This window comes from Drosophila kikkawai, chromosome 3L (genome assembly GCF_030179895.1).
Source record: "Drosophila kikkawai strain 14028-0561.14 chromosome 3L, DkikHiC1v2, whole genome shotgun sequence".
Lineage (NCBI taxonomy): Eukaryota > Metazoa > Arthropoda > Insecta > Diptera > Drosophilidae > Drosophila > Drosophila kikkawai.
Window position 1 is genome coordinate 8,941,672 of NC_091730.1, and position 15,640 is coordinate 8,957,311.

At 40.8% G+C, this 15,640-nt stretch overlaps 3 protein-coding genes across 4 annotated transcripts in view; 2 read left to right on the forward strand and 1 right to left on the reverse strand.

The window, feature by feature from the left end:
* The first annotated feature begins 148 nt into the window (after positions 1–148).
* Positions 149–1,510, forward strand: eIF4E3 (eukaryotic translation initiation factor 4E3). Its single transcript, XM_017163921.3, has 6 exons — positions 149–325; positions 403–661; positions 722–796; positions 852–951; positions 1,005–1,092; positions 1,159–1,510. The coding sequence occupies exons 1-6, from the start codon at positions 274–276 to the stop codon at positions 1,317–1,319; spliced, it is 735 nt and encodes a 244-aa protein (XP_017019410.1). The 5' UTR covers positions 149–273; the 3' UTR covers positions 1,320–1,510.
* Positions 1,511–4,366: 2,856 nt separating this feature from the next.
* LOC108072637 (uncharacterized) lies at positions 4,367–6,026 on the reverse strand. The gene is made up of 3 exons (XM_017163867.3): positions 5,748–6,026; positions 4,997–5,682; positions 4,367–4,939 (listed from the first exon to the last, which is right to left on the reverse strand). The coding sequence occupies exons 1-3, from the start codon at positions 5,923–5,925 to the stop codon at positions 4,691–4,693; spliced, it is 1,113 nt and encodes a 370-aa protein (XP_017019356.1). The 5' UTR covers positions 5,926–6,026; the 3' UTR covers positions 4,367–4,690.
* A 1,778-nt stretch (positions 6,027–7,804) lies between these two features.
* Positions 7,805–15,640, forward strand: part of Dscam4 (Down syndrome cell adhesion molecule 4) — a 46,949-nt gene continuing 39,113 nt past the window's right edge. For both annotated transcript variants that reach the window (XM_070285237.1, XM_070285238.1), the window contains exon 1: positions 7,805–8,228. The gene's annotated coding sequence lies outside the window, so the exon portion shown is untranslated. The remainder of the gene's footprint in view (positions 8,229–15,640) is intronic.

Consider the following 15,640-nt stretch of genomic DNA (forward strand, 5'->3'; position numbering starts at 1 on the left):
TACATTTTAAGAACCGATAACTTTCGCTATCGATTTATCATTTCGTAGAACTTTCCAACACTTTTATTCAAATAAGTATGTATACACAGGTAGTTTCGTTTTTTATGTCATTGCTTGATTTTTGTAGGCTTTTGGCTCCGTTCCCTAGATTTTTCATTTACGAATATACTTTCCACGCGGTAGTACACAATTAGAAAAGTTCAGAGTTTTCTAGTAAAATATAAAACCGGAAAAATAACCATTTTGATTAAAACAAAAACAAGAAAAAACAATATGGTATACACCGGCTATGAGCACTACATGCGCCAGCAGGCAGACGAAACTGGTAAAATTACAGCTGTAAGATTTCCCCGATATTATTGCTTTGATTTTGTGGTGTGGTTTGTGTTTTTTCCCAAACAGAATGGATGCCTTATGGCGAGTCCAACAACTGGGAGCAAAGTATGGCTGTTTATAGCGGCGAGGGTATAATGGCCGACGAGGAGGAGCACCTGGTTCCTTCTCTTAACACGCAGTTGAGCCTCATCGACTACGAATTGGGCATGAAGCACTTGCTTCAGCACACCTGGACCGTGTGGCACTGGGAGAACGATCGCTCCAAGGCCTGGAGCGACATGCTCAGCGATGTGACTAGCTTCAATACCGTTGAGGATTTCTTTAGGTTTGCCTGGATATAAACTTCTTCTGATAGTGGCTATATACTATTCCTTTTGTTTCTCAGTGTGTATTACTTCATCAAGCCGCCCTCGGACCTCAAGATATTCAATGACTATATGGTCTTCAAGCAGGGTATACGGTAAGTTAGCTTGACATTTCAGAGGCTCGATGATATATCTATGATTTCGTCCTAGTCCCATGTGGGAGGACGAGTACAACAAGGAGGGCGGCCGTTGGATTATGCTCTTGGACAAGGCCTCTAAGGCATTTAGTGATAAATTGTGGCACGATTTGGTGAGCAGATAAATAATTATTATTAATAATTAGTTAATGGCCTCCTTTATTAGCTGCTGTGCATTATTGGCGAATGCTTTGACTATTCCGACCAGATCTGTGGTGTGGTAATCAATGTTCGCAATAAGGCCAACAAGTTGTGTGAGTACAAACTACCCATTCCTCATTCTATACCATAGTTTCCATTAAAAATCTCCCCCTTTAAAGCCCTATGGACAAGGAATTCACGCAATGCCCAGGCTATCATGACCATTGGCAATCAGTTGAAGCAGTTCCTCCACCTGGGCGAAATGGAGATCCAGTACCAGGGCCACAAGGATGCCATGGTTCAGCACGGTCCCAATGTCAGTGCCTTGTACAGAATCTAAGATATATGTTAATATCTATATGATCTCCCGCGCTTGCCATCGTAAATGCCCAGTTCTTCGATAGAAATGTGCATCTACGATCCACGCTGGAGCGACTCACATCCTTATACTATATATAAACACATATTTTATCCACGCACAGATAGTGGTTTTAACATGAATAAAGCATTGCATACAAGAATACAAAAGTATATAGTCGGTGGCCACGTATTTTGCGGTGTCCTGGAGCGGCTAGCGGAGTCGCCTCACGTACTCCCTTCACCACGATTATCCTTGGCGTCATAATTTTGGGGGACACCCCAACGTACATACATACATAGCTGCCATGTCGCGGCGGCAAGTGCTTATGTCGTCCCCTTCTCGGGCTCAGGGCTTTTGTTTGCGCTGTTGCTGCGCATAGCAAATTGTGACCAATTTATGGAAATATGCTTAAGGACGACAAGTGTTGGACGTTTCAGATATATTTCTGCGGCATTTGGCTTCTTTTATGGTAGAAAGAATGGAGATATTTTAGTTGATAGTTTTTAAATAGGTTAAATAATGGATTTTATATAAAATTTTAATGTTATTTTAATACAAAAATATATTTTGTGATAAGCATGAAAATTAAGAAAACAAAATATATAAAGATAATGATATAAAATTAATACATATTTTTATTGTGTTTATTTCTCAAGCTCCAAGCTTCCTTAAGACTTTGGTATTTCCCCCCAAGTATTCCCTCCTATATTCCATGTAGATCTCATCCTGGTGACCGCCAGCACTGTCACACACATGAGGACTCGTATGATTTGATTGCTGTAATTTGTAAGGATTTTGCTTTTATTGTTTTATTGAATTATGAAGTGGCAGCCACCAAATGACTGAAACGTGATACACTCCACACACACACCGTGGGGGGTTATGGCAGTGCCAATGGAAGCGCATATCCCTAACATCCCGACAGACCCTCCGGGCGATGATACTATCCATCGAAGGCTCCTGCTCCTGGGAAGGAGGATTCCTTGGCGCAAATGAATGCGCATGCAGTTATTCTCGGTTCGTAACGTGAATTGATATGCCAACACGTACGCGGATTTGGGAGAGCAACGACGGAGACCCAGGTAACATGGGTTATGGCAAATAGTTTGCCTGGAGTTTAGCACTTAAAGAGCAATTTAATAACCGCCGTAAAAGGTCTTTTACGTTTGTAGGAAATAACAAAAGCCAGCAAAGGACCATTCGTCCTTTCTTTTTAGCAAAGGAAAAAGGCAAATAAGGATAACTGGACACAAACATAGGAAGCAGCTGGCAAAAGGGGAAGAGCAACTAATGCTGTAGTTGTTACCCTATATTAAATAAAATGCAAGCTTAATTGAAAAACGCTGACTTGGCTATATTTCCAGTGTGCCTTGGCTTTGTGCTCGTTCTCCTGTTGCCTACGAAGCGAGCGTAGCCTGTTGCAATTTTAATTAAACAAAAAGCGTTAAATGTTTGACCACCACCACTGGGTCCTGCTCTCTGTTTGCCCTCCATTGGTGGAGTCCTCCTCCCAATTGTCTTTGCCACGTAAATTTTCTTTGCCAACAAGCACGAAATTGTTTGTCTCTTTCCTCCCGGGTGTCCTGTGTCCGGGAGTCCAGATGGGGTCTCCCAGTGTCCCTTTTGGCGCTGCAAAACAAATTAATTGTCTGTTTTTGCACATAAACTTTTGTCGGTCGGTCTCCTGTTCCAGTTACCGTTTTATTTGGAGCTTCTCCAGGCTCCAGTCGGAGGTCCTGTGGCCGCGTCTTGCCAATTTTCAGCGCTCTGTTTGCTGCTCCCTCGAAAAGTGGGCGGTCCTTTTCCCCACTCAAATTTCACTTGGCCGTCGCTTAGCTCATTTGCTGCACATCAATTTTTTTGTGTGGGTTAGGGGGGATTCCGGGTTTCGTTTCCGTTTTTGTCATAATTCAAATGTAATTTTCCACCGCCACCCAAGGCAGCCCACGCACTTTTCAGCATTCCCCCGTCGCTCATAATTATTTTTTGATTAAAGATGCCATCCCCCCAACCGCCTTTCATTTTCCCTCCTGTCCGGCAGACATCTTGACGGTTTTTTTGGGTGGCTTTTCCTTTGTGCAACTATGGGAAATTCGGACAAGGGAGCTTTTCCTCTTGACTTGAAATTTGAATTTAATTTAAGTTGGAATATATTTTTGTAGGAAAATTAAGTGTGATTGATAAGGCGGCATCTTCAACCTTCCGGAAATAAACTCATTTCTCACAACCATTTTAGCCAATTTCAATCTTCCCTCAAAGCTTGAACAACTTCCAGATGAAGTTTCCTCAGGAAGTGGCAGCTTCAGTGATTTCAGTTTATTTATTGGCATTCGATACACAGAAAGTTGAACTGCAAAAGGACTGCAGAGCTGGCAATGCAATTAAAATAACGAAAAGTGGAAAACTCAATAAACACTTTTCGATTGCGCAGGGCAACAAATTAATAAGATTAACCGAGAGCAAATCTGTTTTCCACTTGCCGGGGCATATGACAAATTTTATCCAGCTGCTCTCTTCTCACTCCAATTAAAGGATATACTTTTGATTTGAGGCAGATTAAATTGAAACAATAATCCAGAGGGTTGCCGATTTGCATTTTAAAATAATGACTACATAAAAACTAGTTAAAAGTTGACAACAATGAAATGTCAAAAGCGCTCGGCAAAACTTTATGCTGCTCTGGAAACTTTTTGTGTCTTTTAATGCGACTCCTCCCCCGGTGGAGGTGGGTTTGGAGGGAGTCCAACTACCTTTTTGCCAAACCATTGCGCCAACCCACCCGACCCCGACACCGACTTCCCTCTCCGTTGTCGTCTTTTACCCCTTTTGTTTTGCCCGAACAATAACAGCAAATTTTTCTAAAATTTCATGTCGCCCTCGCCGCCTCCTGCCACGCCCACAACACAGAGCTAAGCCCAAGCCCAAGCCGAAGCTATTTGCAATTTAACTTTTTTCCCCCGGCAGGAAGGAGCGGCAAGGAGCAAGTCAAAACAGGGACACGTAGCCCCAACTCGGCTTTAGTTTTTAGTTGGCTTTTATTAACTTTTGTCTCTCTGCTCCGCTCCCGTGTGTGTGTGTATGTTTTGTTTTCTTGTTTGTATTTCTGTGTTTTTAGCCTCGCTCAGACATTTCCACTTATTTTTTTGGGAATTAAAGTTGTACAATTACTGAGATTTGACACTAAGACGATGGCTGTGAGTAGGCGGATTCCCCTTACCTTAAACTGTTTGAGCAATTTGAAGTTTTCCTCGATTTTCAGAGGAGGAAGCACTTGAGGTGCACCCAGCTCATTGCTTCTGGTCAATTGAACTTGGCTGGCTTACTCTACATGCTCTTTCGACGCTTGGGTGTCATTCGGCGACTTGGCCATCCGTCTCGTTGATCCACTTGGTGCAGCTGGGAACGGCGGGAATGAACATGTGCGAGAAAAATGAAAAAAGAAACTCGCTAGTGATCAGATTGCTGTGCGCTGCATCGTCCAGTATGCTGAAGATTCCCCGGGCACGGATTTGCTGCTTCTTGATGGACAGCAGCTTGTCGCCACTGGTGTGCTCAGAAGCCGTCAGGTACACATTACGAATGACCTGATCGTAGAGGATCTAAGGTGGGAAAAGTTACACTAAAAAGTTACTTAAATCTAAAGTGTTCTTCCTCACCATTAACATAATGTCGGATATACTTATCCGCTGGTACTTCTCGCCGAGCGCCTCAGTGGCCATGAAAAAGCTCAATTTCAACCAGTAGGGCTGGGCATAGAGCTGGCACTCCTGGATTTTCATGAGGCGGTACAGCATGATTTGCGAGCCCATGGATCGCAGACAGACGGCTGGCCCGGCAGTCTTCCATTTGGGTACCAGAACCGCCCAGTCCGTCGACGAACCTTCTTCAGCGACCATTCCGTAGGCCAGCCATTGGCCCACAATGGGGGCATTGTAATAAGAGGGCAGAGGCACATTTACGGACTCAAAAACTAAAGCCAGGACGAATTCGAAGCTGATGCAGTGCTCACCGTTGCTGCCACGCTCGGTGGCCGCCAGTTTGTGGATGAAGGGCACGCTGTGACTGCAATGTACAATGTAGGTGAGATCGTAGATCACTCCATAGGCGCTAATGCTGCTCATCTCGTTCACGACTTCAGTGAGATCCTGCTGCAGCATCATATTCATGCGCTTGAAGCTCAAGGCATTCCCAAAGAAGAATGGATGCTCCGTGCGGAACCCGGTAACCTGAACCGTGCGGTGTTCTTCGTTGAAACTGCACATAACCGGAACCGGAATACGGACGGGCAGGAAGATTTCGAAGTTAAGCGGCATGTCAAGGAGGAGATGCTTCACGTAGGTGGCTGATTTTCAAAGGAGATGATGAAGCAGTGGAGCACGGAAGATCGCGGATGTTAAAGCTACCCACCGGTTGTGTGGAGTTTGTCCAAAAGGTGCTGGAAAATGGAGTCATTCAGGATCAGCTGATGCTGGATTGCGTCGGAGAGCAAGCGTGCAACAATGATGAAGTCCTTGTGCGTTTTGTTGTTCACAATTAGCTCCTGGGCGAGGTCTTGTATAAAGGTTACAAAGTTTACCATGGCCATGGTCACAAATTAATAAAAACAAAAAAAGAACCAATACGAAATCGTGTTAGGAAAAAAATCGCACTGACTGACAGCTTTTCAAGGAAAAGTGTTGGTTAACGCTGAATAGGAGGCGTTTACCGCTTGCACATTGGGCCAGCGAGCCGATATATCGACGAAAATTCAAATTTTTCATAGAAAGTAAACCTATTTAAATAATAAAATTTGAATAGTATATACTCTGACTAAAATGAATCAAAAGATTTTAATTGTTTTGATGCATCCCGGAAATTTTGGCAGCCCTTCAAAGTCAGCTCTTTGATTGCGTGCGTGCGAAACTCAAAAGCGAGAGAAAGATTTTGTTTACTTGCGAGCGTGACAAAATTGTTGTGGTTTAAGCAATTTTCACTAAATTTATGGAAAAGAAAGGCAAAGATATGTAGAATATTTGTATTAAAATAGACTTTGTTCATGTTTGATAATGTGCTCTTTGTGTGCGTTTATTTGTGTTGTCCAAAAGTAGAAAAAAGCTAACCTAGTAACCCATCTGTTGTAGACTATAACAAATTTTGTGCCAACTTGTGCCAAAAAGTAACTATGTGTCATTAAAGTTCAAAGTGTATATAAACTAATTTTATTAAGCTTTTTTGCATCTTTTTGCGTCTATATATATAAATCCGACATATCGTAACTGTGGTTGAGTTCGCCTATGAGCAATTGTTTGATGCCTATATAGAAAACAATCATAGAGCATCTGCCGTAACAAGTTGGATTTATGATGAACTGATAGAACTCGACTTAAGAACGGAGCAATAGTGATAGTGATTTAGATTCTTACTCTGAAAATCCGTTTTCAATAAAACTTGACGTAGAAGACGACTGTTAGGAGCATTTTAAAATGAAAAATACTTATTTATATTCATTTTGAATGCATTGTTATTTTTTACTTCTTAATATTAAGGTTAAGTGTTAAAAAAATGAATTTAAAACATTTGTTGAATTTAATTTATTTATTTCCGTACAAATATCAATAAGAGGAAACCTATCATATATGGGCGGCTAGGGAAGGCGTGGTCAGATCGGTCTGAAACTTAGATATGTTTCTATGTGAATCGACACTAATATATGTACCAAATTTGAAGAACCTAGCTTTAAAACTTTAATTTTCGTCGAACTATCGGCTCGCTGGCCCAATGTGGCTTGGATGAATTGATTTTATCGATAACGATGACATGAAAGGCTTGTATCGAGATATTAAATTTAAATAAATTTTAACAAATAAAAAAACAAGGGTAAGAATATTGTTTAAACCATTAATCTTTGTATTATTTTTTAAATCTCGTGAACGGGGTAAAAATATTTTGAAAAATACCAAAATTACCTACAATTAATTAATGTATTTAAGAAATATTTTAAATATTTTTATTTAATAATAATCTTAAGAAAATAAAACCCTTTTGAATCTCAATAATGACTAGCAGGATAAAGTAAACTATTTAAAATATATAAAAAAAACAAATGCTATCTTTAAATAAGACTTATTTTACTAAATTGATTATTTATAATATTTATACTTCTATTGGCATATTACAGAAATCAATCTGAACGATCAACAACTTTCCGCCTCATCATGGAAGCTGCGCTGTGAATGAAGCGCGAATGGGATCCAATTTACTACGACTTTTACTACGCTCCTGTTGATGCTGCCTCCGAGGACTCCGCTTCGGACTCGGCTGCGGATCCTGCGCACTGCACCCAGCATCCACCAGCCAGCCAGGTGGCAAGGATGTGGAAGGGAGAGGAGATGTGGCGACTATGGCAACCTGCATCTGCACGAAAATCCTGCGGGCCAGCGCAATCCGGATTCAGTTGCTGTTCGACGTTGCTCGCGTGCGGTTGTTGTCTGCTCCTTTTCCACGGGAAAACGAGTTAGTGAGCGCCAGGCCAGGCCAGAACAGTTGGTGGAAGCGAGACGCCGAGTGGAGCGAGTGAGCGAAAGCGAGAGACCTGTTATCAGTGCGCTTTTCTTTAGGAAAAACTCGGAGAGCGCGCCGTCGCAGTTGTTGTCGTTGTCGTTGTCGTTGTCAGTGTCGCGAGTGCAACGCAACTCGCGTTGCAACAGCAGAGAGGCGGCAAACGTGCGTGCCGTGTAAATAACACGGATATATATAACATAACCCCATTATATACAGTGCCCGCCATCAGTGTATGCGTGTCGGAGAGTGCAACGTGAGCCAAGCCGGCCGCCAAGACGAAAGGAAAAAAAAAAAGAAAAACCGCCGGAAAAGTCGCGCCTGATAATAATGTTGTGTGTCTAATGAAAGGTGCTTATTCAATCTCCTTCCCCAAAAAAAATCCTGTATCCAGACCTACACCCTCCTCCTAACTATCCGCATTGCATGCGCGAAAATTGAAAATAAATTGAATTGCAAGTTGCAACAACGTGCTAAAAATCAGAGAGAAACAACACACCGGCAACAACCTGATTTTTAGCTATATATTTTTTCGGGTTGAGACGTTCCCACGTACACAAAGTGGAAAAGTGCCTTTCCTCGTGAGAGAAAATTGCATGCAAATTTGTTTTAGCTGCTGATGGCTTGACGGGCAGGAGGATAAGTGTGTTTTATCAAGCATTCAATTGCTTTATTTCGGTTTATTTATTTTTTAAGAGGGTTTAATTTGGAAATGGGGAGGGTTAAAAACAGTGTCGATTGTGATTTAAAAATGTGAGTGTTAGGGAGTGGAATTTATTAGTATTAATTTAATGATGAAATTAGTTCATTATTTAATTTTAAAATATTTTTTTGAGGTGATTAATTTAAGTTGTTTAAAAAACCATACAATTTCTTTGTGCAGGTTTGATTAAAGACTCTTGGAAATTTCTTATTATTTAGTGGTAAATTTTGGATTTTGAATGTAAAATAAATTGCTTTTAAAACATAATTTAAAAGTTAAAATTATGTTTTTCATTGATTTTTTATATCTTTTAATATCAAACACCGGTTTTTTATCACTACAAATATTTTAAAAATGATTTTTATTCTGTTTTTCCTTTTTTGTATCGATTATTATTATATCTATTTATTTTTTAATTATTTAAGATTTTCTTAGTTTTTTTTTAATAAAACTCCCTGTGTGCTTTTGTGTAAATATTTTAATGAGAAATTCCTTAAAAGAAATAATAGAAATATCTGCACACTGTGATTCCTCGAATGAAGTCCTCCATTTGGCCTTAGACCTTTTCTTGGCCTTTGCGGGAGTTCCCTCGCCCGCCGCTCGCCCTCACCTGGCCTCATCAATAAGGCATAATGCAATCCTGTTTCCTGACTACCTTTGAGCTGACTTGAGTGCCCGGCACCGGCTGCAGCTCCCTTGGACTCGTTTCCAGTTCCATTCAACCCCTTTTGACAAGCCGAAGACACGTTTAGAAATGCTTTCACGTAGCTGCCTCCGTCCTGCGTCTTCCTCCACTTCCTGGCAACTTCTGGTTCGCTGCTGCCGGCACTCTCGAGCTTTCTGCTAATTGCCGCTTAATTGTTTGACATTTTTCCCCGTATTGTGTTGAGGGCAAATGGCATTTATTTATATATTTCTTTTGTGTCGGGCGCGTACCAGAGTCCTTCTTGTGGCTCCTTGTGCTCTCATTTCGTTTCGTTTCTGTGTGCAAGCAATTAGCCATCCTGCGTGCGTTCTCCGCTCTATATATATGTGGTACATGTGGATATATATGGTATACCGGCCGGCTAATGCAGTGAGAGAAGAAGGTGGGGGGCGGCCCTATTGATTTTATGAACGAACGAAGAGTGCAGGAGAGGCTGCTGCAACTATTTTGGACATCGCGGCGCGCCATGACAAACTATAAATCTGTCTGTGCATATGCCGGCATCCTCGGAGCACTATATACTCGGGATACTCACGCTCCACGAATATACACACACGATATATTTCGGTATATATCTGGCTTATAGTGCGCTTGTTGTTCCTGTAGCTGCTGCTGCTGCTGCTGCTGCACACACAAAATTTATCGATTGCCGCATACACACGCAGCACACACACACATGGCATGTCGCATGTGTTGCAGCTTCTGCTGCTGCTGCTGCTGATGTGTAGTAAAAATCGGTCGTATTTCATGCGTTTCACAGAACCGGAAGTGACCACCATACACATGCACATGCACGTGCTTCGTAGTAGTTGTAGTAGTTGTAGTAATAGTAGTTCGTTGCCGGCATCCATCCACTTTTGGTTTATTTAAATTTTCGGTTCGGCTCGCTCTTGGTCTCCTCTCTCTCTCTTACTCATCTCTCTCTTATGTATTTTTGGTCAGTTATGGTTACTACGGGGCATTGCAACAGCTGCCCCTAGTGCGTATACGCAATTTTTGAATTGCCACAGCCAGGCTGCCACGGTGCGTATGCGCAATCTGCAAAAATATGAAGTTACCAGCGCTGACATTAATTAGTAGAAGCAGGAACAGGAACAAGTTTCACTTTTTCAACCCCAACCCCAGCAACTGATCCATCATTTTCCACAAAAGTCACGTACGAACGGCGGCCCTCGAGAAGGAAACTTTCCTTCCTGCTAGCCACTTTAACCCAGAGAAAAAAGGGGTGTGTGTGTGTGTGCGTTAAAGTTTTTCCCTTTTGTAACAAATTAAGAAATCACTTTCCCCGCAGGCTTAGGCAAGGGAAATTGAGACGGGAAAAATGTTTGAGAAATGATATTATATATTTCTGTTTGTGCATATATTTTATTCATGCTGAAGTGACGTCTGCCTAACTCGCTTTATGTTTATTTATGCCGGCAAACATGGCTGTGATTGGCGTGTGACATTTTAAGCGCGGAGCTGGCATTTCGAAATTATTACCCATGATTGATGTATAACGTTGGCGTTGCCGGAATGGAGAATAGCGGGCAATCTCATCCAAAAGTTCCCGTCGGGACACGCAAACTCGAGGGCCTGGAAAGGTCGATGTTGAATTGATTGGCAGCCAATACAGCGGCAGGGCTATGATAAAAATATAATTAAAAAAATAAGAACTTTTCCACTTGAATATATATATGTATATGGCATTTTTTTTTCCCCAAAATATATAGCTCTTTAGTCTTCCTTAGGGTTTTCCTTTTTTTCTTTTCCAATTTGCATTTCTTTGGTCTCCGCCTCATTATTTCGGTTTTCGAAAATAACTTCAACTACTCGTGCAGAGCTTTTCCTGGTTATTTTTTCCATTTGGTACATATTTTACTTAACCCAATATTCGGCTCGTTAGCCAGGAGGAAACAAAGGACCAGTAAGGCGTACCATAGTAACAGGCAAGGAAAAATCACTGAGCAACCAACGACTATGGCAACAACAATAACAGGCAGGATGCAGGGAGAGAAATATATGGGAGAAAACGGTTTTCTGGCTTTCCTTGTGACAATTGGTATTTATTTTAGATTTTATTTAGTTAGTTTTTAATATTATTCCAAAATATAAAATCAATTCCTTTAAGAATCCTTTATAATTTGTCATATGTTTTTTTTCATTGCACATTTAATTCTAATTTTATTCTTATTTTTTCTCCTCCAGTTTTATATAAATTTTAAAATATTTTATAAAGAAAACTCTATCTTAGAGCCAGAAATATAACAACATTTTCGCATTTAGAACTCAAAAATAACTTTTAATAATTCTATACTGTTTTAGAATGAGTTCTAATTGGTTTTTCTTAATTTAAAAATATTAGAAATATATTAATATTTATTGCCTACCATAATTCTTCTTAAATACAATTTTCTTACCCCAATTTCCTTAAGTTTTCCCTCTGTGCATCAACCGAAACGTGTTGGCATCAGCTGCTATGTGGAAAAAGTTTATGACTTTAGACCCATTTTGTGTACATCCCCCACCATTGCCCCTTTGGGCTACACCGTCGGTGAACTCAATTTTTTTTTTTTTTTGCACTGAATCACAGCAACGTGGACTTACCTTGGGCCCAGCTGGAGAGGCTGGAAAAGCGCCTGCTTTCCCTCCAGTTTCCTCCTGCAACTCGGCTGCTGTTTTTAAATGATTTTTATGTGCACTTCAGTGCAAGAGGGCAGAGCCGGAGCCTCTTTCCCCATCTGGGGAGGGGGAGGGGGTCATGAAGTATATATGCATATAATTTCTTGCACAATTTTGTAGCCTGGCTTTTCATTTCACAGTTTGTTATGCATTCCGCCGGGCTCTGTGTTCTCCGTTCTCCTTTCTCCGGGCTTCTCTCATCTTGTTTGTTTGTTGCTTCATGCCTTTGCTTTATTGATTTTCTACTCTTTTTCTGCTGCTGTTGTTGTTCTTGTTTTTTTGGTTTCACTTCTATTTCCATTCCGCCATTTTTTTGTGTGTGTGTCTGCTTCTACTGTTCTTCTTGTGCTGTTTCTCTATTTGTTTGTTTGTTTGCCTGTGTTTGTTTGCGGCCAGCCGGTCGGCCAGTGTTACAATGCAACAGACGACAGGCCGGCTGGCCATTACAATTCCAGGCCGTTGTCCAGTGTCCACTGTCCTCGGTTCTGGGTCCTCTGTCCCCACTATTCTCTCTGTTCTCCTGACCACTGGTTTTTCCATGGCTTTTCCCTCTGACTACTCTGGCGACCCTTTTGTTTTGCCAGCCGAGATTCCCATGCAGCCTGTGCCTAGGCCCTTTGCATTCTATTGATTTTTTCGTGCAGCCGCCGCCAGAGACGCCGTAAAAAGTCATTAGCGAAAACGGGGGGGCTATCCAGAGGGGGTTCCCATCCTGGCCTCCCCAGGCTCACTGCTTTCCACCGACCCCAACCGTCGTCGAGTGCATAATGGCACAATTTAAATACGGCTGCGGAGCGGAGCAGAGCGGATCTGCCATGTGAATGAACCGTGAACTATGACCGGCTGTGGCAGCTTCTGCTGCTGGTCTGCTCTCTGCTTAGTGCTTAAGGTGCTAGGACTGGCTTTTATAAACCAGATATGGAGAGCAGGGATTGCAGTTAGGTATATGCATTTTTACTGTAAAATAAAGGGATATATTTTTTAAGGATTTCCTTTTTATATGTTAATGGTGAAAGCATTTAATTTAACAATAAAACAGTTTAAAGAGCTTAAACTTTATTTTGTGGCTAAATTTTATTTGGATTGTCCTGAGAAATTAGATCTCTAAGTTAAGTGTTACATAAAAATCTAACCTACTTAAGTCCTCCACCTAGTACTAACATAAATATGTTCATCCCTCACTGGTCACAGACTGTTTTAGCAGGTCGCACATGTTTTCTATTTACCCACGCAAAACAATAAGCTAAAAGCCATTTGATTTTGATTTATTGACGCATGTACTCCCACAAGGGGGACTAGGAAGGGGGGAAAAGAACTGGGCTGGGGGCATGCAACAAGCGAAGCAGACTTCCAGACATGATAGAAATCGATGGCATAATGATTATCTATTAAAATAAATCACGTATTTGGCAGACGATGGCTGCCATACGGTGGCAAACAGACTGGACCCGAAGAGTCCCCCGTAACCGGCCAAGCGTTGAAGTCTATAAATTGCACTTGTCTTGGCCTTTTCCCCCCTCCTAGAGCACTACGCACACATGGAGGAGCTGTGGGACAGAGCCAGCCCTTAATGCATTTCGCCGGCACAAATTGTCACAGACAGAGCCGAGCCGAGGCAAAGCCTGAGCAGACAACGTAAAGTGTAATATAAATAAATCGAAGCTGACTTCAAGTGTTTAAGCCGTTGGCAAAGGCAGAGGCAGCGCAGGGTGGCAAGTTCAAAGGGAAGGCGATGAAACCGGAGGAGAAGCCGCTTACAAAGGCAGCCAGGCAGGCTGGCAGTCTAGCTGGGCTGGCTCGCAGCAGTATTCCCACTTTGATGCAATCATGTCTCCTTTTTGATTGCGTCGCAGACACAGTTTGCTCAGGCATTAGAGTTCCATTTAAATGTATAATAGAAGGAGAGATTCTTTAAGGGAATTTTTTTGGGGGAATTTTTACTACAAATCTAAGCAGTTTTTCGCTGAATTTTATTACAAATCTAACCAGTTTTTTTCATGAATTAACCTTTGGTAAATATCTAGAGATATTTAATTCAAAAATAAAGTTAATAAAAGTAAATGTTATATTTTAGTTTTGCGTTTTTTAAGGAATTATAGTAATCTGCAATAAAAAAATTAAATTTTGGGAGGTTTATTATAAGAAATCAAAGAAAATATTGTAGCTGAATATTTAGGATGACATATTTTATATTTTTCAATTAATACCAAATTATATTTAATGCTCAACATATTTTATATATTATATATTAAATATTTTTTACCTGAATATATTTCTACAGGGTATCATATTTTATTGCTTTCTAGCGGAATTTTTAAAAATTATAATTATATTATAAAATTAATACGAATTTTAGCATGTTACATATTATGTTCAATGCTCAACATATTTTATATTTATTTAATATTTGTTAGCTTAATATTTTACCGATTGACATACTTTTTTAATTATCTGGAAGCATATTTTAATAATGTATTTTACACAGTTTTCTGTTAATATTTGTAGTAATTGTTGTAATTGCATTTCCTAGCTGCTCCCCCAAAAGCTGCTTAGGCTTGCAATTTTGATTTTTTGCTGCCGCACTTTAAACTAATTGCCAGCAATTTAGCAAACGTTGGCAGTGCAATGCGGCGTATGCGTAATATTTATGTCCCTCTCATCCTCCTCCTCTCATTGCTCTCTCATCTCCCTGGCCCCGTGCTGGTGTGTGTGTGTGGCTTTCTCCTTTTGTTTGCCTGTGTGTTGGTATGCCCAGTGTGCACATTTGCCGCATAATTGCCAAGTCATGATTTTTTACACACCAAGAAGAGAAGAGAAGCAAACGAAATACAACAAGTAACGAAGGAAATAAACGAAGCATTTTCAGCCACATTTCCAGCAGCAGCACTGGTCCTGCTCCTGCTCCTACTCCTGCTCCTGGTCCTGGTCCTGGTCCGCATCCATCCATTCTCCGACGTCTGCCATTGTCTGTTCCAGCAGTTTGCCGATGATATTCGCACTGGGCATAATTTCCATGTTGCTTAAGCGGCATTTTGTTGTTACTGCTGCTGTGTTGCTCCCCATTCTCCGCCGCACTTTATTCTCTTTACTTTCTTTACTTTTTTTTTTGTGTCGTCTTCCCCTCCTCTGTCATTCCCTTTCCGGCTCTCTGCTTTATCGTTATTGACAGTTTTATACGTCTCTTTTTTTTATCTCCTTCGTATCAAGTTGCCGGTTCCTGTCCCTTTTGCATAGTTTCAAGTTTCGGCAAATATCGTTTGGTTCGTGCCGCAGTTTTGCTCGCTTTTCTTTATTTTCTTCGTACCTAGTAGGTCGTAAAATGCAGGGGTATATTGGTTTCAGGATAAAGTATGGCCAAAGAATATAGTTAACTTTTCTTATCTACATAGGAAAAAGGAAATTGCGAGACGTCGAAAAGGTACAGAGATAATAATAACCACAGTTTATAGGTTACATGTAAAGTTATAGTTGTTTTTAAAGATATTTTCTAACTAATCGATTTTTATCGATACATTAATTATTTGTATCTAAACTCTTCAACATTCCTGTAAGTTGATCATATCATATAGAAAGTAGTCCTTTTAAAGATTAATGACATTTTCTGTAAACATTATAGATCATATTGGCACTTGCCCCCTTTTTTTTACTTTTCTTTACATTATCCAACCATAATAAGATATAAAAAGTCATTAG

What these genes read in the sequence shown, in the direction of transcription:
- LOC108072637 (XM_017163867.3), bottom strand. Translation starts at nt 5,925, where the DNA reads ATGGCCATGGTAAACTTTGTAACCTTTATACAAGACCTCGCCCAGGAG. An exon ending in GGACAAACTCCACACAACCG is followed by an intron (nt 5,683 to 5,747) that starts GTGGGTAGCTTT and finishes TTTGAAAATCAG; the next exon opens with CCACCTACGTGAAGCATCTC. An exon ending in TATCCGACATTATGTTAATG is followed by an intron (nt 4,940 to 4,996) that starts GTGAGGAAGAAC and finishes TTCCCACCTTAG; the next exon opens with ATCCTCTACGATCAGGTCAT.
- eIF4E3 (XM_017163921.3), top strand. Translation starts at nt 274, where the DNA reads ATGGTATACACCGGCTATGAGCACTACATGCGCCAGCAGGCAGACGAA. An exon ending in CCAGCAGGCAGACGAAACTG is followed by an intron (nt 326 to 402) that starts GTAAAATTACAG and finishes TTTCCCAAACAG; the next exon opens with AATGGATGCCTTATGGCGAG. An exon ending in CAATAAGGCCAACAAGTTGT is followed by an intron (nt 1,093 to 1,158) that starts GTGAGTACAAAC and finishes CCCCCTTTAAAG; the next exon opens with CCCTATGGACAAGGAATTCA.